This window comes from Lethenteron reissneri, chromosome 38 (assembly GCF_015708825.2).
Source record: "Lethenteron reissneri isolate LAM-NWPU_2019-01 chromosome 38, ASM1570882v1, whole genome shotgun sequence".
NCBI classification, from domain to species: domain Eukaryota; kingdom Metazoa; phylum Chordata; class Hyperoartia; order Petromyzontiformes; family Petromyzontidae; genus Lethenteron; species Lethenteron reissneri.
In genome coordinates this window covers 12,846,165-12,871,876 of record NC_083816.1, presented here as the reverse complement: position 1 = coordinate 12,871,876, position 25,712 = coordinate 12,846,165, and the positions used below count along the sequence as shown (strand labels likewise).

At 52.5% G+C, this 25,712-nt stretch overlaps 1 protein-coding gene across 1 annotated transcript in view; it reads left to right on the top strand.

Annotated features, from left to right (window-relative positions):
- The first annotated feature begins 1,705 nt into the window (after positions 1 to 1,705).
- The window catches only part of LOC133351806 (plexin-A1-like), a 52,849-nt gene continuing 28,842 nt past the window's right edge, over positions 1,706 to 25,712 (top strand). Inside the window, exons 1-2 of the mRNA XM_061567340.1 lie at positions 1,706 to 1,945; positions 23,875 to 24,152. Of these exons, the coding sequence (XP_061423324.1) occupies positions 24,007 to 24,152 (146 nt within the window). The 5' untranslated portion in view covers positions 1,706 to 1,945; positions 23,875 to 24,006. The remainder of the gene's footprint in view (positions 1,946 to 23,874; positions 24,153 to 25,712) is intronic.

Below are 25,712 nucleotides of genomic sequence, written 5' to 3'. Positions count from 1 at the left end.
TCCTGTGTGTGTCTCCTGTGTGTGTCTCCTGTGTGTGTCTCCTGTGTGTCTCATGTGTGTGTCTCCTGTGTGTGTCCCCTGTGTGTGTCTCCTGTGTGTGTCTCCTGTGTGTGTCCCGTGTGTGTGTCCCCTGTGTGTGTCTCCTGTGTGTGTCTCCTGTGTGTGTCTCCTGTGTGTGTGTCCCGTGTGTGTGTCTCATGTGTGTGCCTCCTGTGTGTGTCCCCTGTGTGTGTCTCCTGTGTGTCTCCTGTGTGTCCCCTGTGTGTCTCCTGTGTGTGTCTCCTGTGTGTGTCCACTGTGTGTGTCCCCTGTGTGTCTCCTGTGTGTGTCTCCTGTGTGTGTCTCCTGTGTGTGTGTCCTGTGTGTGTCCTGTGTGTGTGTCCTGTGTGTGTCCTGTGTGTGTCCCGTGTGTGTCTCCTGTGTGTGTCTCCTGTGTGTCCCCCCTGTCCCATGTGTGTGTCTCCTGTGTGTGTACGTTGAGTGGAGCGTGTTGGCGCAGTGGTTTGCACTCGCCGCACGCGGCAGCGCTGAAGCTATAAACACCGACATGGGTTATCTGAACCGGCCCGGGACCGGTTCAGATCATCGTCACCGGGTGTTGGTTACCGTGAGCCGGGAATCGAACTCGTGTCGTCGGCCGGTTTTCGTCGCGCGGTGTGCTAACCGCTGCGCCACCGCTCCTCACAGACACACAAGACAACAACACAAGACATTGGGGGCAAGTGCTGTTAGCGAGCCTCTATGAAGGCCGGCACGGCACACGAGGGGGTGGGTGGCCAGCACCAAGCCCGTCCGATTTTGTCTCCCTCGTGGCAATGTTCCTGTGTGTGTCCCGTGTGTGTGTTCGTATCATTTGAGGCTGAGTCCACAAAGACAATACCGTCACAAGCGTGTGTTCTGTTTGTGCACTTACGACAGTCCCGACACTGTCTCACCGCAGCGCGGCAGCTAACGCCACCACCGCTATGATCAAGAGTGGAGCGGTGGCGCAGTGGTTAGCGCACCGCAATGCCAATTCCGTCTTCCTGAGCGCGATTTCCGGTCGCGGCTGTAAGTTCAGCGACGAGTAATATTACACCCAGTTCTGCCACTCCACCTTCCCCGTCGCCACCCTTCACCAACCCGTATTATTATTATCATTAACCAGCGTGGTTAAATATAGTCAAGAAACCATCCCCCCCCCTCTCTCTCCACCCTGATCACTGAAAGACCTTAATCCATCCAGCGGTTGATTCACATAGACGGTTGTACACAGACGCAGCGGTTTACTATTATCAGCAACAGCAGCGGTCTCACTACGTTGCAGAATACGGTCTTGACACATTTTGATCGCATTTTTGGTTTCGTCTGACTAAGCACGTGCAACGAATACCACCTCCCCCCTCTACCACTACCACCACCCTCCCTCCCTTTACAGCCTCCCTCCTCCCTCCACAACCACCACTGCCCTCCTCCCTCCACTCTCCTCCCTCCCTCCTCCATCACCACCACCTCCCTCTATCACCACCACCAACTCCCTCCATGACCACCACCACCACCACCTCCCTCCATGACCACCACCACCTCCCTCCATCACCACCACCACCACCACCCAAACCGCCTCTCCGGCCAATGGCGAGGCGTCGGATAAGAAAGCTCCACCCAGCTGCCTGGCCGCGCGTCGCTTTCGTTGTCCGTGCATTGGGGCTGTCGGCGTCAAACGGCAAAGGCGACAAGGAGGAGGAGGAGGCAGAAGGCTGCCGGTGCGTGCCAGGCACGTGTGTGTGTGCGTGTGTGCCAGTCGGCGTGCATAGTAGCGGTAGCTCGACACACGCGCGGTGGCATACACACAAAGCGCTGATAACGCGCGCACACGAAGACGCACACGTGGTGCCTTCATTCATTCTCTCTTGCGGCACACGTGTGTGCGTGTCTGAGCGGGACGGCGCTGTGGATATCGTAGGAGGTGGGTACACGGGGTATGTATGTACGCACGTACATACGGACATATACACACGCTGTACACGCACACACGTGGTGAATATCCATTCATTCATTTGTACTGCGTGTGATTTTAGAGGGGGCAGTATGAATGGGATGTTGGCACGCGTGCATATGGACGCATGCACGCACGCACACACACTGACACGCACGCGCGGGTATTCGTTTGTTTAGCCAAGTAAGAACTCAAGGGATCAGGATGAGTCTCATTTGCACGGGTGACACGAGGCATTAGTCTGCCGGTAAGGGGCGATGATTGGCGCGTTATAATCTCAATTGAGTCATTTTCATTCCCACACACACACACCTACGTCCTTATAGGTGCGTGATTGAGTAGGGGCTATAGCTGACAGCGAGAGGGGAAAGTATAGCAGCTTGACACGCATAACATACACACATACTCACACGCGGTTATATACATACACGTACAGCAGCACAAAGACAAAGATCCCCCGTATAACCTTTACAGACTGTCGGGGCAAGTGTTGTTAGCGAGCACTTATGGAAGCCGGAACGGTACACGAGGGGGTGGGTGGCCAGCACCACGCCCGACCGCCTTTGTCTCCCCAGTGGCGATGTTTACACATCGCACCAGGCACCTGGCCCAGGACCGGTTCTGATAATCGTCACTGATGTTGGCCGTGAGCGGGAATAGAACCCGGGTCGCCGGGTTCATAGCGCAGCGCGCTAACTGCTACACTACCGCTCCCCACTAAAACAGCACACGCACACACACACGTGTGTATTATGAGTGTGTGTGCGTTACAATATATATGTAGAGAGAGTAAGCGAGACAGGGAGACAGACACCAAGAGAGAAATTGCACCGGGCAATTTGTAGGTTGTCGTTTTCACACATTATCTGATCCCGGGGGCGATGAATGGCTCCCGTTGAGTGAATTCTGGAGTCAAATTCTAAGCGGCTGAACGAAAGTGATAACGCGGGCCAGACACGGGCATTGTACGCTTCGCTCCCTAAGTGCGAGCTCACAACGAGCTGCTGCTGCTGCCGCCGCCGCTGCTATTCGCTGCCAAGGTTTCTCGGTCATCTCCATCTCATCCTCCTCCTCCCGTCGCGTCTCTCTCGCAAGTACGTGTCGCTAGTAGCGGCAGCTGTCTTGGGTCACTGGGTGCTTCCACACACGCGTACGCATACCCAGACGGACTTGTGTGTGCGTATTCGTACATGTGCTATTAGTACCGACACATGCTGGTTGGTATAACCACACTAGCAGACACGCCAGCATACGTTAGTGCACACACATACTGGTGTATACGCCAGTACATACACTCGCACATGCACGTAGTAGTACCATACACAGATAACCAGTGCATACGCTAGCACATGCACATACTCATATACACGTACGAATGCACACACTGACACATACATTTAGCACATTCACAAAGTAGCAAACACACATACGTTAGCACACACACACAAACGAGTACACGTGAGTGCACACACGCTAGAACAGGCAGGCTCGTGCACAAAGATCGTCGTCCGTGTGGAGGAGCATCTGTGTGCACTGTTGGGGCGGTACTGTTACCAGACTATTGGGGGCAAGCGCTGTTAGCGATCACCTCTGAATGCCTGGCACGGCACACGAGGAGTTGGGTGGCTAACACCACGCCCGGCCGCCTTTGTCTCCCCCCCCCCCCCCCCCAAGTGGCGATGCTTTACGCATCGCACCAGGCACTCGTTCAAAGCTGACTCGACCGAGGGGAGGTCCGGCAAAAGTTAAAATAATCGTCACTTTTATTGGTCGTGAGCGGGAATCGAACTCGAGTCGCCCGGTTCGAAGCGTAGCGCGCTAACCAGCGCGCCACCGCTCCCCCATGCACGCACCGCTGCCGCCAATCACAGACCGCGCAGCGCATACGCGGATACCTGGGGGAGCGGTAGCGCAGTGGTGAGAGCGCTCGGCTACGAAAACCCCGAGTTCGATTCCCGCTCACGGTCAACCAACGCCAGTGCCGATCGCGTGAACCGATCCTGAGCCTCGCCTAGGTCGACCCAGCCTCAAATTAGTTTTTTCGGTTTGATGTGTAAAGCATCGCCACTGGGGAGACAAAGGCGGCCGGGCGTAGTGCTGGTTATCCACCCCCCCCCCTTTTGTGCCGTGCCGGCCTTCATAGGTGCTCGCTCAAGGCATTTCCCCCAACAGTTTGTTCAGGCTATACGGGGGGGGGATCTTTGTATTTTTACGAAGCTATCATTCGCCGTGTGAACATCAGTACACACTAGTACACACACGAATACACTTAGAACAGTCCACACACACACACATCGGTATGGTACATACAGCTAATCTGTTACACGCCAGTAACACAGACGAAGACAAAGACACGCAATAATGTTCTTTATCTCATGAACAAACAGTTCATAAGCGAGCACCTACACACCACACAACACATTCGACTGTGATACGCGCGTGTTCGTGTGTACATGGAAGCGTATGTGGAGAGCAGTAGTGTAGTGGTTAGCGCGCTGCGTTACGAACCCGGCGACCCGAGTTCGATTACTGGCCTCGGTGGTGGGAGGGGAGGGGGGGAGAGACAAGGGTAGCCGGTCTTGGTGCTGCTTGACTACACCATCGCCTTCGTGCGCTGTGCCGGCTTTTAATAGGTGCTGGCTAACACCGCTTTGCCCAGAGAGCGCGTTTAAAAAAAAAACCCGCATCTACACGGGGAATATTTGCCTTCGTTGCGTGCGCGTGTGCTCTTCGTGATGAGCGTGAATAGCAATGATGCGTGCTATGAATTGATGAGAGACAACGCCGAGCGGATATTGCGACGACGACTCGCACGAGATCAATCGCCGTTAACTGCGCCTTCATAGCGAGCGGGCAGTGTGTAATTCTTCACGGCTGGATGATAACGCCGAAGCGTTCTCCAAAAGCTGCCCCCGCTGCGCCAGCCTCTGACGCTTCACCCAGTTACAGGCACGCGAACTCGTTCCATCGCTCCATCTCCTCGGTGGACGTATCACCCATTCCCTTTGGCTGCCACTCTGTTATGCGCCTCGACCGTCGGCTCTCGTTCCCGACTCCTCTTAGCCGTGACGAGTTCTTTTGCCCATGCACCTCCCCCATCCCCCAATGACTCTTCTTAACAATTTGAATGATGATGGTGATGATGTTATTCTTAACTCGCAATTCCACGTGTTCCTCTTTATACATCTCTCTCGATGACAATGGCAAGCGTGCGTACATCATTGCAATATTTGTTCACGTTTATCACCCCGATTGAACGATGCTTTTTTAAAATAAATTCATATTTGATTGTCCATAACTCCCTCTTATGAGCAGCGTACCAAAACTACTCCTGTACCACACGCTTGCTGTCCTTCCCCGGCACCCCCGATTAGCGCGGGTTTGCCTACGTAGGGTGCGAAAAAAGTTCAACACGCGTGCGAACGCGGGTAGGATGTGGGCGGCCAAGTGTTGTGAGTCGAGCACCTATTGAGGCCAGAACAGCATGCCAGGACGGCGGTCGTGGGATGATATTCCTGACCATCGCTTAGCATTGCGAGCGAGCTCATGGATCGCATTGGCACGCTTGCGAGAAACTTGCGGGGCATACGTCTGTTGGAGACAGATCGTGAAGTATAACGCGCGTGGGGAGGGGAGGGTGTTACATCAGTGGAAAGTCAACGGGGGTTAGTTTTCTGCCAAGTCAGCTTTCCCACGTGCGTATGTGTGAGAGATTAGTGTACGGGAGAGAGAGATCAGTGTGTGTGTGTGGTACGAGATTAGTGCGTGTGTGCGTTGTGAGGAGCGGTGGTGCAGCGGTTAGCGCGCTGCGCACCCGGCGATCCGAGTTCGATACCGGCTCACGGCCAAAACCGGTCCTGGGCCTCTCCTAGGTCGACTCAACCTCAAATGTGTATGTGGTGCTGATGGTGGTGTGTAAACATCGTCACTGGGGAGACAAAGGCTGCCGGCGCTCGGAGCTGGCCACCCATCCCCTCGTTTGCCGCTTTGGCCTTCATAAGTGCTCGCTAAGGGAACTTGACCCGACAGTCTGTTCAAGGTTACACGGGGGATCTTTGTCTTTGGTTTGGTGCGCGTGTGATACCTTGTCGTATACCGATAGCGGGGAGCGATGGTGTAGTGGGGAGCGATGGTGTAGTGGTGAGCGCGCTGGGGGTGCGACCGCGGCGACCCCGAGTTCAATTTCCAGCTCAAGGCCAACATCGGTGACTAATATTTGAACCGGTCCCGGGGCCTGAACCTCGGTCGACTCAGCCTCAAACGCATACCCAGTGCGTGCAGTAAACATCCAGCGCCGGGGAGACAAAGGCGGTCGGTCGGGCGTGATGTTGACCACACCACCTTCTATCATGTGCAGTGCAGGCATTCGTAGGAGCTCGCGAACAGCACTTGCCCCATCAGTCCGCGAGAGGCTATTCGGGGGATCTTTGTCTTTTGTTGTGTGTGTGGTCGCTCTTCTACAATCTCAGTCGCCTTATTCATTTGTGTAAAAGGCGTGAAAGAGTTATTTGTTCCTCTCTTCTCTTCAGATAGTCTCTTCTCTCTCTCTATTCTCTGTCTCTCTCTCTCTCTTCACCCCCACCCGCGCCTCTCTCTTCTCTCTCAGTCGTAACGCATTTAATTAAAAGCGCAGCAGTCATAAAGCATGTTTAAGACACGAGCACATTCACTCAAGGCCCGCGGGCACAGCTCACCACAGAGACGATTTCGACATTCACTGCGTCGATGTCACTTGCGAGCGCTGCCCAACATGATCGATCTCCTGGCGCGGCAGTTGAAACTGTATACGTTTTATATTTTACCAGGTAAGGCCCAATGAGCTGTGTAGCTCTTTTTCAGGAGCGACCTGGCCACAAATGATAGCTCAACGAAGCGGCTGATCATCAACATTATCATCGCGTGGAAATTTGCAGCAGCCAAATGCTCTCATCGCTTGATGTCGATTCGAAATGTGGAGGGGAAAAACACGGAGGACCCCGGAGAAATATCCACGCGACCACGGGGAGACACACGCAGACTCCAACTACACGGGCGTCGGGGTCGGGATCGAACCCACGACCTACCGTATACCAGGCGAGCTAGTTAACATCTCCTAGCCACCGTGATGATGATGACAGAGAGACACCGCAAACTCCAAATATACAGCAGCAGGCGTCGGGGTCGGGATCGAACCCACGACCTCCCGTACACCAGGCGAGGTAGTTAACATCTCCTAGCCACCGTGATGATGATGACAGAGAGACACCGCAAACTCCAAATATTCAGCAGCAGGCGTCGGGGTCTGGATCGAACCCACGACCTCCTGTACACCAGGCGAGGTAGTTAACATCTCCTAGCCACCGTGATGATGATGACAGACACACACCACAAACTCCAAATATACAGCAGCAGGCGTCGGGATCGAACCCACGACCTCCCGTACACCAGGCGAGGTAGTTAACATCTCCTAGCCACCGTGATGATGATGACAGAGACACGCAAACTCCAAATATTCAGCAGCAGGCGTCGGGGTCTGGATCGAACTCACGACCTCCTGTATACCGGGCGAGGTAGTTAACATCTCGCCACTGCGGCGCCCCTAAGGGGTCGCGTGCCGGGGGGGGGGGGTTCAAATACCCCCCCCTCCGCCTCTGTCCACCCAACACAAGTGGCGGTCCACCGTGGGTGGAGATGATCGGCAGGCGGCGCGTGGCTCTCACCTCCTTCACAGCGTCTTGACGACCATACTTCCCCACAACGATGCTTTTCGGTGGCAGCACGGACTGCGGTTGGCGACGGGGACGAGAGAAGACATAGACGTCGACGAAAGTTTCGATTTAAAGCTTTCGTGACTGCAGGGATTCATCTTCTTGATTCTTTCGGTAAAGTCACGTAGAATGGAAGTAATAAAATAATAAAAATTAAACATTTTTATGTTTCGATTTAAAGCTTTCGTGACTGCAGGGATTCATCTTCTTGGTTCTTTCGGTAAAGTCACGTAGAATGGAAGTAATAAAATAATAAAAATAAAACATTTTTATGTTTCGATTTAAAGCTTTCGTGACTGCAGGGATTCATCTTCTTGGTTCTTTCGGTAAAGTCACGTAGAATGGAAGTAATAAAATAATACAAATTAAACATTATAAAATAATTCTCACGACGTTTCGGCCACAACGCAAGCAGCCGTCCTCAGGTGAAGAACAAGCCTGTCTTCTCGACAGACCTGTTCTCGACACACCTGTTTTTCACCTGAGGACGGCTGCTTGCGTTGTGGCCGAAACGTCGTGAGAATTATTTTATTGTGTTTTATTTTAATTATTTTATTATTTCCATTCTACGTGACTTTACCGAAAGAACCAAGAAGGCGATGAAAGTGTCGAGGTAGGGGCATAGTGACGAGGTTTAACGCTGCTTTGCCCCTGCCCCCAAACTCTGCACAACCTAAAACCTTCGCAGCTGCGCGTGTCAGCTCTTTGCTATGCACGGCGCTCGCTCATGGTCCAGCACTCTCTCACGTGCAGGCTCAACGCTCGCTTAGCTTGCGAGGATCTGGCGCCACGGGACGCCTTTCTATGCAGTGTTGGGCATCGGCCAGCGCCCAACCCGACTACTGGAACGTCTGCGGAAAAATAAAGTAGAAAGAGCTTAATAGCTCATCTGATTCCTCCGGTGCGGATCAATACTCGCTGAGTCTGTAAATGACAGTCACGCATCGACGCGATGAGACGCGTCCTCTTGCTTCGGGCAGCGAACTGGCTGGTCTTTGATAAACACTTAGGTAAATATATATAGCATCTGTTTAACACGTAGTAGGCTTTCGCGACCAATGTTATTCATAATCAACGTTTTTGGGTTTAGATCGCGTTGTTTATAAATGTGTCGTAATCCTCCACCACCCGACACGGCCAATCAGCAAAACAGTGTCACGTTGAAAAAAGACAAATAGTTCACTGCTTTAGCCCACCGGTGTGTTGAAGCGTGAAACCACAACATTTACATTGACACATTTTTTTTTGTAAATGTTGTGGTTTCATGCTTCAACACACCGGTGGGCTAAAGCAGCGAACTATTTGTCTTTTGTCAACGTGACACTTTTTTGCTGATTGGCCGTGTCGGGTGGTGGAGGGTTACGACACATTTATAAATAACGCGATCTAACCCAAACACGTTGATTATGAATATATCGCATCCACCATTTATCTACTTGCTGGATGACAAAGCTCTCCGCATAAACCCTCACCCACCGCCCACGCTCGTGCAATGCGCCTTTGGAATCTGGCCTATTCGTACAGGAGTCGATTTCTATAGCTCAATCTCCGCGGTGTGACGTTCTCCAGGCCGTGTTCTCCCCTCCTTTGGCTGCCTGCCTGCCACTCCGTGCTTAGTCTCGACCATCGGCCATCATTGCGTCTAGCTATAACAACAACAACAATAGCAGCAACACTCAACACATCCGCCAACAATATCATTATCATATATAAAATAAAATAATAAAAATATTAAACAATATTTTTATTATTTTATTTTTTCCCTTCTACGTGACTTTACCGAAAGAACCAAGAATATGAATCCCTGCAGTCACGAAAGCTTTACATCGAAATGATCATCATCGTCACGATCCACGAGCAGATAGCCCCCGTAAGTGTCCACTGCACATTTCGTCATTTGTGTTTCACTTTCCCTCTCTGCCTTGTGCCAATACGCTCAAGTCGTGTGCCACATCTCTCTCTGGCACCACTCTCTGATGACGTCGCCAAGCCAAACTCTGTTAGGTCGTCCGCTCTTTCCGAAGCCGTCTATGTTTCTACCAGCACACTTTTAACGTCCCTGTTGTTGTCCACCCTACATATGTGGCCAAACAGTGCCAGTTTCCTTCTCATCACAACACTGCGGCCTTCAATAGAACGATTGCACAATAGGCGACGTTTCGGGAAGTGAGCCATCTTCACGGAACCTTCTGGCTTCATGGATGTGTCTTCCCCAAGAACACGTGTGTGTGTGTGATTTAAGTCATCCGTAACGTTCCCTTATGTGCGTTTGTTCTCCCCTTGCGCGTGTTCCTGTCTCGTCACGTAATTCGCAGCTCTGTAACAGCTATATTTATATACGAGAGAGTATATTCGAATACATTTTACACGTAATTTACCTCGCCGATCTCGTCAAGGAGCGTAAACGGCCACGCGAACTGCGGTTATCCTCACAGCAGCGGCCGCTTTTGGCTGCTAGCCATCGAACAAAGATGGCGGTGGTCACCGCATCGCGCAGCGCTTTCAGATGCGCTTCTGCGGCCGTCTGGAACGTTCTTCCTCCCGATGTTAGGCAGCCACTGGGAGCTATGGAACTTTTAAATCCAGATTGCAAACTGCCTTTTGTCTTTAGTTTGTTGTCCTTCCCCAACGCACCGCCGATTATCCGCGGTTGGCTACGTACGGTGCGAAAGAAGTTCAACATACATATGAACGAACATCAACGCATTCGTTAATGACACCGAAAGTTACATGATAGCTGGACGGCTCGAGCAATGGCTCTTTTTCGTAGCACATAGAGAGGCCAGAGCAGGCGAGTGATCAGGGAGGTAGAATGACTGGAATTTGACTCAAGCGAGTTTTGCATCGAGATGTTCGGCACATTTCTCAATTAAGATAATGATCAGAGTGGTTTCGATTTAAAGCTTTTGTGACTGCAGGGATTCATCTTCTTGGTTATTTCGGTAAAGTCACGTAGAATGGAAATAATAAAATAATAAAAATAAAACATAATAAAATAATTCTCACGACGTTTCGGCCACAACGCACGCAGCCGTCCTCAGGTGGAGAACAGGTCTGTCAGACTCTGTCTTCTCGACAGACCTGTTCTCCACCTGAGGACGGCTGCTTGCGTTGTGGCCGAAACGTCGTGAGAATTATTTTATTATGTTTTATTTTTATTATTTTATTATTTCCATTCTACGTGACTTTACCGAAAGAACCAAGAAGATGAGAGTGGTGTTATTCTTTGTTTTTTTCGGTAAAGTCACGTATAAAGATAAAATAATAAATTAAATAATAGCATACTATAAAGATAAAATAATAAATTAAATAATAGCATACTATAAAGATAAAATAATAAATTAAATAATAGCATACTATAAAGATAAAATAATAAATGAAATAATAGCATACATAAAGATAAAATAATAAATTAAATAATAGCATACTATAAAGATAAAATAATACGTGACTTTACTGAAAAAACCAAAGAATAATTCCTGCAGTCACGAAAGCTCCAAAATTAAGAGAGTGGTGTTGTTTAGTGTTGGGGGGGGGGGGGGGTCGCCCTAGCCTGAGAACACCCACCACGCACAGCAAATGGGATAGTGCCCAAAGATCCACACAGATGGGTTCACGAACCCACCGACTTGTACTGCCATCTCCTGACCACTGCCTTGTCACCCAGCCGAGTTTTGGATCGTTTCACAAATCTCCACTGTTCCACCAACCCAGTCGCGTAACTAGCGCGGGGGTTGGGAGGGAAAGGGGGGGGGGCAGGGGGTGCCTTGCCCCCCCCTCTCTGCCCTGGTGGCCAAAGCGACGAGTTGCCCACCCCCCCCCCCTCTTAGCAGTCACCACGATGAGATGTTTTCAACAGCGGCAGTGTAAAAAGAATAAAAGCTTCTTTAAAACGCGGTTAACATTTAATTTTGCGAAAGTGCTTTCACTTACGCACCACGTCCCAGTTTGGATTTAATTAGAGCGGTAACTTCCGGCTTCTGCAAATCGCGCAAATCAAATATTAGGGGTGCCCGACCTGGCCGATTGCCGACCCCCCCCTCTCCCCCCCCACAATTAGGTGATAATATCGTCACCAAACCACTGTACCAACCCATTGCTTCCAAAGCGTGCCCCCCAAGGATAGACTGGTCCCTGCCATGGTGATGTGGAATTACCGCTACCAGGTTTTTTGTGGCTAATCGAGTTAATAGTCGTTTCCCACCGTCTCCTGAGCAGTCTTTGAACCGATAGAATCATTGGCTTTGATTTGTTTTAATTCGTTACACGTGCACAATCTTTAATAACTAAAAAATGTATCCGTTCGCAATCATCATCAATGCTTGCGACATCACAAAGTTTCAGTCCAATAAGCGGCACTTGCAATCCGAGCCACCTTTGTAGTCAGCTCTTGCCTGTAGCATCGGTCATCATCATCGTCATCAGCTGTGGTCGATCGGCTGCTTGATAAATGCCTTCCCAAGCAATCTACGTACCTAGTTTATCCACGTGAGAATCAGAGAAAACTCTTCTGTACTGGATGGGTCGCTTTTTCAGGAGTGTGACCTGGGTGACCGAAACAATGAGAGCGCAGACGAAGAAATAATAAAGTCACAGCAAGGAGGCGAAGAGAAATCTGTGCAAAAACAACCGCATCGCGCGAGAAAAAAGGAAATATTGCACAAAGCATGAATCAACGTTGAATCATTACATGTCCTGTAACGTAAAGTTGGCTCATGCGCTTTATAAATCCACAATGAAGTTGCATCGCTCCGTCATCGTTACATCATCATTCAATCATCACTCCATCACCACTCCACCACCACTCAACAATCACTCCACCATCACTCCACCACCACTCCACCACCACTCCACCATCACTCCACCACCACTCCACCATCACTCCACCATCACTCCACCACCACTCCACCATCACTCCACCATCACTCCATCACCACTCCATCACCACTCCACCATCACTCCACCATCACTCCATCACCACTCCATCACCACTCCACCATCACTCCACCATCACTCCATCACCACTCCATCACCACTCCACCATCACTCCATCATCACTCTACCATCACTCCATCATCACTCCACTATCACACCACCATCACTCCACCATAACTCCATCACCACTCCACCACCACTCCACCATCACTCCACTATCACTCCACCACCACTCCACCATCACTCCACCATCACTCCACCACCACTCCACCATCACTCCACCACCACTCCACCATCACTCCACCACCACTCCACCATCACTCCATCATCACTCTACCATCACTCCATCATCTCTCCACTATCACACCACCATCACTCCACCATCACTCCATCACCACCCCACCACCACTCCATCATCATTCCACCATCACTCCACCACCACTCCACCACCACTCCATCATCACTCCACCACCACTCCACCATCACTCCACCATCACTCCATCATCACTCCACCACCACTCCACCATCACTCCATCACCACTCCACCACCACTCCATCACCACTCCATCACCACTCCACCACCACTCCACCACCACTCCACATCACTCCATCACCACTCCACCACCACTCCACCACCACTCCATAACCACTCCATCACCACTCCATCACCACTCCACCACCACTCCATCACCACTCCACATCACTCCATCACCACTCCATCACCACTCCACCACTACTCCACCACCACTCCATAACCACTCCATCACCACTCCATCACCACTCCACCACCACTCCACCATCACTCCACCACCACTCCATCACCACTCCATCACCACTCCACCACCACTCCACCATCACTCCACCATCACTCCACCACTCCACCACCACTCCACCATCACTCCACCACTCCACCACCACTCCACCATCACTCCACCATCACTCCATCATCACTCCACCCACGTGCCGTGTGAATTCACCTCCCCTTTGTCCCCATGGATTGAATGCGCGCGCGAAAATCATTTGGGCTGTTGGCAGACAAAGACAAAGACCCCCCGTATAGCCTTAACAGACTGTTCGGGCAAGTGCTGTTAGCGAGCAGCACCTATGAAGACCGACACGGTAAATGAGCGGGTGGGTGGCCAGCACCACACCCGATCGCCTTTGTCTCCCCAGTGGCGATGTTTACACGGGTACTTATTTGAGGCTGAGTCAACCTAGGGGAGGCTCAGTACTGAATCAGATAATCGTCACTGGTGTTGGCCGTGAGCATGGGCTGTAGGCACACACACACACACACGCGCGCTTTCACGCTGACAGTCCCTCAGCGTTTTTCCCAACACTTACTGCTCATTAAAAAGTAATGCAATGCTTACACCACGAAATTGAACCCACAGATTTAAAGAAAACAAAAAACGCAAAGCCACGCGAGCAAACGAAGATGACCATAGTAGGCAAATTATGTACAGGCAATGCCGCTGCACTTGCTGCGTTGGCAGTGGTGCACACGCACAACTAATAACAAGAACAGCACTCAACGCAATGATCAAGAAGACTTTGGCCTGAATTGTTTTATTTCCATAATAACGGACGACTCTTCGGGCAATATCCCATCTCTCTGCGCGTGCTGTGAAGGGCGCGCGGAGATTCCCCGTCTAGCCTGTTGAGGGTGCCACTGATTGGGGGCAAGTGCTCTGTCAAACCCGGCCGCCTTTGTCTCCCCGGCGTTGATGCGATGTTTACACACTGCGCCAGGAAGTCACTTGAGGTTGCGTCAACCTCCTAGGGGGTTGTCCAGGAACAGGTTCGGATATCCACGACGGCTGTTATCCCTGAGTGGGAGTCAAACGCTTTTGGTTAGAGCGCAGTTCTAACCACGACGCTACCGCTCCCCACCCGAAAAAATAAAACAAAGATCCCCCGCATAGCCTTAGCAGACTGTTGGGGCAAGTGCTGTTAGCGAGCACCTGTGAAGGCCGGCACGGGCACGGCACACGAGGGGATGGGTGGCCAACACCACGCCCGGCCGCCTTTGTCTCCCTAGTGGCAACGTTTACACACCGCACCAGGTACTCATTTTGAGGCTGAGTCGACCTAGGACCGGTTCAGATAATCGTCACCGGTGTTGGCCGTGAGCGGGAATCGAAATCGGGTGGCCGGGTTTCGTAGCGTTAACCGCGACACTACACTACACACTACACTACAAAGACAAAGATCCCCCGTATAGCCTGAACAGACTGTAGGGGCAAGTGCTGTTAGCGAGCACCTATGAAGGCCGGAACGGTACACGAGGGGGTCGGTGGCCAGCACCACGCCCGACCGCCTTTGTCTCCCTAGTGGCGATGTTTACACACCGCACCAGGTACTCATTTAAGGCTGAGTCGACCTAGGAAAGGCCCAGGACCGGTTCAGATAATCGTCACTGGTGTTGGCCGTGAGCGGGAATCGAACCCGGGTCGCCAGGTTCATAGCGCAGCGCGCTAACCGCTACACTACCGTTCCCCACTACACTACACACACGGACGCACGCACGCACGCACCCACCCACGCATGTTTTTCCCGTCCGCGTTTAATCAATTAGAAAGTAATTTCCCTCAAACCCGCCGCTATGAATGAGTCTTGACAAGTTGATAACTAGGTCAAAAAACTACGGAGGCCTCGACAACACTCTGTTAGCCCTTAATTGGATTAATCCTCGTCCGGGCGAGTCGGAGATTTGTCCCGCAAGGGACTTGCGGCCGCGCGAGACACCGCGACGGGCAACGCGCGCGGATCACACAGCCGAGAGCCCCGTGGCTCGCGCGCAGGCTGCGGCATGGACACCGTGCAAGAGAAGTTCAGAATGTGCCCCGGGAGAGGAGGGGGGGGGCGGGATAGGGGGGGGGGGTTCTGTTTGTACATATTCACTTTAAGATGTTTTCTTGTTTATGTTTTAGTTTTTTTGTATGTTGCGGTTGCACCCGATTCAATGAACTTGAACTTGAACTAAATGAATGAACTTGGGTGAAACGTCGGCGCGGCGTCGCGGCGAGAGAGGCACGGTGCGCAGCGCGACGAACGAGTGATGGAGTGCTCGCAAAGGTGGGTGACCGGCGCGGTGAAGTATGGTCAAATAAACCTCGCACGACTCGCACGGCGTAGGAATGGCGTTCATCCAGCAGTGGATTGACAGGAGGGCTGCACACGTATGCATGTGTGTACGTATGTGTGCATGTGTGTGTGTATGTATGTGTGTGTGGGGAGCGGTAGTGTAGCAGTTAGCGCGCTGCGCTACGAACCCGGCGACCCGGGTTCGATTCCCGCTCACGGCCAACACCAGTGACGATTATTTGAACCGGTCCTGGGCCTCCCCTAGGTCGACTCAGCCTCAAATGAGTACCTGGTGCGGTGTGTAAAAACATCGCCACTGGGGAGACAAAGACGATCGGGCGTGGTGTTGGCCACCCACCCCCTCGTGTACCGTGCCGGCCTTCATAGGTGCTCGCTAACAGCACTTGCCCCTACAGTCTGTTAAGGCTATACGGGGGATCTTTGTCTTTGTGTCTGTGCGGGGGGAGCGGTGGCGTAGCGTTTTATCGAGTTGCGCTACGAACCGGGAGTCCCGAGTTCGATTCCCGCTCAGGGCCAACACCAGTCACGATTATCCGAATCGGATGTTGGCCCACACTTAGGTCGACTCAGCCTCAAATGAATACCTGGTGCGTTCTATAAACATCGCCAGTAGGGAGACAAAGGTGGTCGTGCGTGGTGCCTGTCACCCAGCCTCTCGCGTACTGTGCCGGCCTTCATAGGCGTTCGCTCACAGCACTTGCCCCAAAAGCCTGTTAAGGCTACACGGGGGATCTTTGTCTTCGCGTATGCGTGCAACATCGCACATCTCACGTGAAAAGTTGGACGTCTTGAAGATGGGATTCAATGCTCCTCCCATTTTCTCACCGCCCCAAGCCACCCCGCCGACTGTGAAAAGAACGGTGTGTGCTGCTGTTTGTCCTCATTCGATCCCTCTCTTCGTCCTCCCCTCCGTCTCTCTCGCCTCTTCTTCTTGCTCTCCCTGGCTCTCCCCGTTCTCTTTCTCTCTCTCGTCTGGTATTCTGTCCCACTCTCTCTATTAGCTCTCTCCGTCTAGCTGTCGCCTGTTCTTCTTGTCCTAGTCTTCTCGCTCTTGGCCTCTCTCTCTCTGTGTGTGTGTGTCTCGCTGTGCGCTGTGTAACCGTCTCTGTGGGTTACTGCCCTCCGCTCGTTGGGAAGGGTGAGATGATGATGATGAATTAACTCGGCGCAGTTCCAAATTATCGTCCTCGGTATTGTAATCTGCAACCCCATCGGTGATGTCATTATCATCAGCAGCAGCACCATTGTTGTTACTGTCGGGATCATTATCCCATCAATATTATCATCATTACTTTTATCATCATCAATGAATCAATCACTAAACCCACCGTCGATGTAATAATTATCAATGTCATTTTCATTATAAGACTTCACGTACGTAAACATTATTATCATCAATTCAATTAAGATTAAATTCATCATCATCCTTATCATCTGAACCGAAATCAATGATGTCGCGATCATCAATATCATCATCATAACCATCTTTAACCATCATCATCATCACGAACTCCCGGTGTGAATGTCATTAGCACCTTCACACTTTATCCACGGGCTGCATGTGCATGATGTAGATCCTAAGAGCGACAGCCTGTGTCTCCTCTAGGTCGACCCAGCCTCAAATAAACACCTTGTCCAGTGTAGCGACAGGGCCAGGACGCTCAAATTTAAGACAGCACACTCACCATAACACACACCACACTCACCATAACACACACCACACTCACCATAACACACACACCAAACTCACCATAACACCTACACCACACTCACCATAACACACACACCACACTCACCATAACACACACCACACTCACCATAACACACACACCAAACTCACCATAACACACACACCACACTCACCAAAACATACACACCACACTCACCATAATACCCACACCACACTCACCATAACACACCACACTCACCATAACACACACACCACACTCACCATATGACACACACTCCAGCCTGCTCAGAGAGCACTCGACGCTAATTGTTAGCCGTGGCCAGGAATTGAACTCAGATGACCGGTTTTGTCGCGCAGAATCACAGCCCTCCCCCCACACACAAAACAAAGATTACCCGTGTAGCCTTTAATAATCTGTAGGGGCAAGTGCTGTTAGCGAGCATCTGTGAAGGCCGACAGGACACACGAGGTGATGGGTGGCCAACACCACGCCCGACCGCCTTGCTCTCCCCAGTGGCGATGTTCACACATCGCACAAGCTATTCATTTGAGGCTGAGTCGACCCAGGGGAGAACCAGGACTAGTTCAGATAATCGCAACTGGTGTTGGTCGTGAGCGGGAATTGAACTCGGCTGGTGGTGTTCGTAGCGTAGTGCAACTAACATCTGCACCACCGCTCCCCGTATACAAATGCACGTGTACACACACACACACACACCTCTGCCCAATGGTTCTCCATTGATCTATATTCTCAACGTGATCTACATTTTACGGTTCCTTTTTAGGATTTGCAGGATTCATATTGGTCAGTGCCCGAGGCTCATCCAGCCAGAATAAGGCACTTTTAGGATGAATACGATTCATACGTGTGTGTGCACACATAGGGTAAAATGTGCATGTCCATTTCTGCGCACACCCCGTTTATTGTAGTGGTTAGTATGTTTGGCTACGTGCGGTGCGAAATAAGTTCAACATGGACACATCGGTTAGCACCCTGCGCTACGAACCATGTGACCCGAATTAGATTCACGCTCACTGCCACCGGTGACGATTATCTTAAGCGGTCCTGGGCTTTCCCCTAGCTCGACGTGTTCTCAAATGAGTCCCCAGTGCTGATGGTGGTGTGGAAACATCGCCACTAGGGAGACAAAGGCGGCCGTGCGTGGTGCTGGCCACGCAATGCCTCGTGTGCCGTGCCGGCCTTCATAGGTGCTCGCTAACAGCACTTGCCCCAGCAGTCTGTTAAGGCTACACGGCGGATGTTTGTCTTGTGTGTATACATACAGTACACATGCGTGCCTGTATTTGTGTGCACGCGTGTGTGTGTGTGCACGTGTGTGCCTGTGCACGCGTGTGTGTGAGCTCACGTGTGTGTGTGTTCACGTGTGTGTGTGTATACGTGTGTGTGTGTGGCAAAACAACCTCTTATCTCCTCGCGGTGCCGGACGGGCAACACTGTCGTGGACAGTGCTGTGGGGCGGGGGGGGGGGGCAATGCCTCATTGGCCTCTCCCCTCATGGCATCTGTGACCACCACAGTGGCTAAACGGGGGCTCTGGACGGGTGCGAGGGGCTGGTAACCCCTCCACCTTCAATTAATTACCACGAAACTACGAATTAAACATAAACCTTTAACAAATAAGCTTGTGCCGGAGGCCCCGGGGGGACAGGCGTCTATGACGTCTCCTGGCCAAATCCCAATTGGCGGAGCCAGGAGATTGAATCGTCACCCTCGGGGCTCCTCCAGAAACAACGAAAAGCCATTACGGATAGCCACGTGGAATGTTCGAACGCTCACTGCGGAGGAGAGGCTGCCACTCCTTTGTCGGGAGCTGGACCGGTACCGCCTGGATCTCTGTGGCATTCAGGAGGTCCGGTGGACTGGTTCTGGCTCCTGCCACCATGAGTGGTGGACAGTCCTCTACTCGGGGCAGGAGACTGCCAAACAACAGGGTGTGGCTCTTCTTTTGAACAAAAGAATGAAGGGGGCGTGGGAACGTGGCGGTGAGGTGTGGGAAGCTGAAAGCCCCAGGATTCTTTGGGCTCGCCTTCCCATCAACCGGAGGCGAGGAGTGGTGGTCGTGGTTACTTATGCCCCCACCGAAGACGAACATCCATGGAGGGATGCAGGCAAAGCCGATGAGTCAGATGCCTTCTATGACCTCCTGTCACAGGTGCTGGCTAAAGTGGCCACTCGGGACAGAGTCATCTTGTTGGGTGACTTCAATGCCCGAGTTGGTCATGATGCTGGCACCTGGTCTGGAGTGATTGGAAGGCATGAGACAGATCAGCTCAATAACAACGGTAGGAGGCTGCTAGATTTTTGTGCACCCCATGGGCTTGTAATTACCAACACGCTCTTCCGGCATCGGCGCATCCACACAACATCATGGATGCATGCCGGGTCCAAGCAAGAACATCTGCTGGACTACATAATGACGGACCAGCGGATGCGAGCCCATGTCCTTGACACCAGGACCTACCGTGGAGCTGATCTGCCCTCTGACCATCTACTAGTCATCTGTAAGATGCGCCTGCCATTCTTCCACTTCGGTGGTGGGTGTACACCCAGGACCCCATTCAAACCAAAAGTGGCCTGGTCTCAGTTAGCTTGCAGCTGGGGTTGGCATCGTACCCCACTCCTCCTGATGTCGAGGGTAAATGGGCGAGGTTTAGGACTGTGACTCATGCAGCTGCAATGGCTGCTTTTGGTACGCGGTCCAGACCTCCCCAGAAACCCTGGCTGACAGAGGAGGTGTTCAGGTTAGTTGAGAAAAAGCGACAGGCCCACTCTCATCGGCTACAGCATCCCACGTCAGAGAATGAGGAGGTTTACCGCAGCCTTCGCTCGGAGGTTCGGAGAGCGCTGCAAGGATGGGTGGTGGTCGCGGGTTGCTGAGGAGATGGAGTCTGCCTCAGTGGCCCGCGATCACAAATCACTATTTAATTCCATCAAAAAAGTAACCTGCAGCGCCACACCTATTACCATCATTAGGGGAAAAAACAGTGATCCAATCTCAGACCCCCAGGAACAGGTTTGCAGATTTGCTGAGCATTTCTGTGAGGTCCTGGGGGAGGGGAAATCCCTCAGCCAGGAAAACATAATGGCACAAAGTGGGGATAACCCTGCTGAGGCTGCGGTTCCTCAAATTTTGGAGGAGGTCACCCCCTATGAGTGGCTGGCTGAGGTGCCATCTGTTGAGGAAGTACTGAAGGCGATCCGGAGTCTGAGACTAGGAAAGGCACCGGGCAGAGATGATCTCCCAAGCGAAATGCTCAGGGAGGGTGGCGTTTGTGCACAGACTGTCCTACATGACATCATAACAACAGTCTGGACCACTGGTCAGGTTCCGCAGGATTGGAAGGATGCCCTGGTGGTCCCCCTCTTTAAGAAGGGGGACCGCATAGACTGTAACAACTACAGGGGCATCTCACTCCTCAGTGTGCCGGGAAAGGTCCTGGCAAGGATTATTCAACATCGCCTTGCTAGGCACGCTGAGGAGGGGCTTGTGGAGCCCCAATGCGGTTTCAGGAAAGGACGGTCCTGCACAGATGCCATATTTTTTGTCCGTCTGCTACAGCTGAGATGTAGGGAATTCCAACAAGACCTACGTCTCTGCTTTATTGACCTGGTCAAGGCCTATGATACCATCAGTAAGCCTGGGCTCTGGGTTGTTCTTCGTGCTTTTGGAGTCCCTGACCCTCTGCTCACGATCATTAAGGACCTTCATGATGGTGAGCGGGCCCGGGTAAAACTACGTGGCCGGGAGTCGGAGCCTTTCCCTGTACACCTTGGGGTGCGGCAGGGATGTCCTCCACCTCCCACATTATTTAACATCTATTTTGACCGCGTAGTTCGTGAAGCCTTCAATTGCTGTACCGGGGGAATTTCCATTTGGTCCAGATATAATGGGAGGCTGATCGATGCCCGGGTGCGATCAAGGGATGGCTCCCTATTGGTCAACCACGTTATGTATGCTGATGATTTGGTAATAGCTGCTCATTCAGAGGAGGAGTTGGAGATGCTGCTGCTGAGACTGGAGCGTGCCACTAAGAGGTGGGGCCTTACCATCAGCCCCACCAAAACTAAGCACCTGCCTGGGTATTTTCTCCCATCGGACACTCCACCCCCACAACTCCCAATCGGTGATGGGGCAGTAGTGGAGAGAGTGGAGAGTTTCCCATACCTTGGCAGTGTGCTTATGACCGGCTCCAGTTTAACAGCAGAGGTCTCACTCCGAATCAGTCGAGCGGCAATATCTTTTCATCGGTTGCGTAACGTTGTGTGGAAGCTACCTGGTCTGTCGCTCCGCACGAAGCTTCAGGTCTTCTCGGCTACTGTCATTCCATCCCTTCTCTACGCTTGGAAACGTGGACCCCCCTAATGGAGCATCTTCGCCGGTTGGAAACATTTAGGCTGGCCTGCCTACGATCCATCCTGGGTTTAACCAGGCTGGATTGTGTTAGGAGCTCACAAATCTTTGAAAGATCTGGGCAAAGTCCCATCGGTGAGCTCCTCCGGCAGGCAAGGCTGCGTTGGCTGGGTCATGTAGCCCGCATGCCCAGCGTGTGTGTATTCACGTGTGTGTGTTCACGTGTGCGTGTGTCTACACGTGTGTGCGTGTGTGTGTTCACGTGTGTGTGTTCACGTGTGCGTGTGTCTACACGTGTGTGCGTGTGTGTGTTCACGTGTGTGTGTTCACTTGTGCGTGTGTCTAAACGTGTGTGCGTGTGTGCGTGTGTCACTGATGGATTGTTCGGCGCTCTCTTCCCCGCCGCTCCGTGCTTCCTTGAATCCTAATCAGCTGAGCTCGGGGTTTTTTTTTGCATCCTCGCCACCGCGTTTTCTCGTTCGCAGCAGCTTTATTCGATCCCTTGTATTTATTTATAATACAACTACTATTCTTATATTCTTATAATAATTATTTATTTACCCCTCCCCCCTCCTCCCGCCCCCTACCTATAATCCGCGCGTGTCATATGCACGGGGCTTGTAGCTGCATCTTCTACATTAAAAATCGGTAGTGGAGTGGTTAGCCTTTTATTATGAACCTTGCACTGACCGGCGTGGTGAAGTATGGTCAAAACAATTCCCACGATCCGATATGCGTGAGCGCGTATCGAGCCCCGCCCACTGGCTTCGCAGAGCAGTGCGCTGACCGTTGTGCCACCGTTCCCCCAAAGATCTCCCAAAGATCCCCCAATGATCCCCTGTGTAGGTTTTTGCCGACAAGTGCTGCCAGCGAGCACTCATGAAGGTCCGCCTTTGTCTCCCCAGTGGCGATGCTTACGCAACGCACCAGGAGTTCATTTGAGGCTGAGTCGACCTAGGGGAGGCCCAGGACCGGTTGAGATAATCATCACCGGTGTTAGTGGCCGTGAGCTGGAATCGAACTCGGATCGCCGCGCTAACCACTACGCTACCGCTCCCCACTACGCTACCGCTCCCCACACACATACACACACACGCACCTACATACACACACACACGTACACACACCTACACACCTATTACCACTGGCTCTACGTCTCCGCTGATCTCTACTCTCTAGTGAGTGAATGGGCCAGTGGATTGACAAATGGATCGAAATTTTACGGTTCCTTTATAGGATTTGCAGGATTCAGTATTGGTCAGTGCCTGAGGCTCACCCAACCAGAATAAGGCAGAGCTCGGATGCCAGGGGTTCTCTTCTGTCGCCCACAAAAGATGTTAAAGCCGGACTCGAGGGTGGCATGGCCGTGTGAAAACCACTCCGTAAACCACATTTTTATTCCATGTCACTTTACTGTTACCTCTGTTCATCTGTCTGTCCGTTTGTCCGTGTGTCTGTAACGTGGGAGGGGGTCACAATAGTCCTTGTAGATAACTGAAACTTTAATATACAGTTGTGTTGCCACCAAGGACCTAACCTTACTAGCTGGCTGTGTCGGGTGGTGGTGGGTTAACGACACATTTCTATTGACGCGATCTAACCCCAAAAAAAACCCCCTTTAAAGTGTAAGAGCTGCTTAGCTTCTGAGACCGGGTGCATTACGGATGATTTGTGCTACAGTTTTATCATCATGCTTCGGTTTTGCTTTCACTTAAATTCGCGTGGGGGGGGGGGGGGGCGGAGCGGTGGTACAGTAGTTAGAGCACTGCCCTATGACCGAGTTAGATTTTGGGACGTGGGTAACACCAGCGGTGAGCGATGTCCGAACCGACCCCGCGTATTCCCCACCCTTCAGCAACCCGCACTCATCAGTGCGGCGAGGTGTGGTTAAACAACACCGATGACCGACACGGCATAGGGTAGCCTTTCATCCAGCAGTGGATTGACACAGTGCCACCGATCCCCTAACCGAAACCCCGCCCAACACTTAATTCTGCTTCCTTCCCTCTCTGCCCCTCTCTCCTCTCTCTCTCTCCCATCTCCCCAGACACCATCAGAGTTGAACCACAGGGACACCTCAACTGACCTCAAGCCCAGCGCTGTGGCTGGGGCAAGGCGGACGCGGCAGGGCAAGGTCAAAGGTAGAGCTGGAGCAAGGTGGAGCATCAGCTGCTCCAGGATGCGGTGGAGAACGCGACAACAGCAGCAGCAGCAGCGTCACCGATGGACAACGAAGGCGGCAGTGAGCGGAGGTCGCCTCACCGGAGCGGCCCTCGCCGTGCTCGCTTGTCTCGTGAGCGTGCACGCCGAGCGACACATCCACAGGTGAGAGATCCTCACCCAGCCACCCAGCCACCCACCCACCCAGTCACCCAGCCACCCAGCCACCCAGCCACCCAGCCACCCAGCCACCCAGCCACCCAGCCACCCAGCCACCCACCCAACTAGCCACCCACCCACCCAGCCACCCACTCACCCAGCCACCCACCCAACTAGCCACTCACCCACCCAGCCACCCACCAAACCACCCAGCCACTCACCCAGCCACCCAGCCAACCACTCATCCACCCAGCTACCCAGTCACCCACTCAGCCACCCAACCAGCCACCCAGCCACCCACCCACCCAGCCACTCACCCACCCAATCAGCCACCCACCCAACCACCCAACCACCCACCCAGCCACCCACCCACCAAACCAACCAGCCACTCACCCACCCAGCCACCCAGCCAGCCAGTCACTCACTCACCCAACCACCCACCTAACCAGCCACCCAGCCACCCACTCACCCACCCAATCATCCACCCACCCACCCACCCAACCATCCATCCATCCACCCACCCACCCACCCAACTAGCCACCCACCCACCTAGCCAGCAACCCAACCAGCCACCCACCCACCCACCAAACCAGCCACCCACCCACCCAACCGAGTGAGTGGAATTCGAACCGCAGACCTTTGCAGGACAAGCGATGATCGGTCCTGGCGCAGCGTCACCGCCGCACCGAATGTACTCTCTCTCCCCGCGACGTTGGCCACGAAATTGCAACGCCGCATTGCGTGGACGGTCGTGCACCGTGCGTTCGTGTCACCACCACCAAAGACAAAGATCCCCCCCCCGTGTAGCCTTCACAGGCTGTTGGGGCATGTGCGGTTAGCGTGCGCCTATGAGGGCCGGCACAGCACACGTGGGGGTGGATGGCCATCACCACGCCCGGCCGCCTTTGTCTCCCCAGAGGCGTTGTTTACACACTGCACCAGGCACTCATTTGAGTCTGAGTTGACCTAGGGGAGGCCCAGAACCGGTTCAAATTATCGCTTCTCGTGTTGACCATGAGCGGGAAATCGAACTCGGGTGGCCGAGTTCGCAGTGCAGTGCACTAAGCGCTACACTACCACTCCCACCACCACCACAATCATCATCATCATCAATCATCGGCTTTTTTTGTTATCGCGTGTTTCAAAGCGAATCTCTCAAATCGCCCACACACATCACAGCTCCACCAGTGCAGAAATAACTGCACGTGCGTCAACTCGAAGAGGGAAAAAAAAGAACCGCGTCATTACGGACGAACGCTAAACCGAGATGGGAATTTTTGTCACGGCCTCTCCGTGCGGCGAGAATTGGCGAGAGACATTGCGACGCTTGGAGAAGGGAGCGAGGGGAGAGCGACGAGAGATGGACCCTTGACGTCGGAGCAACCGCTGTTAAAACTCCACAACTTCATCTTCTTGGTTCTTTCGGTAAAGTCACGTAGAAGGGAAGTAATAAAATAATAAAAATTAAACATAATAAAATAATTCTCACGACGTTTCGGCCACAACGCAAGCAGCCGTCCTCGCCACAACGCAAGCAGCCGTCCTCAAACGTCGTGAGAATTATTT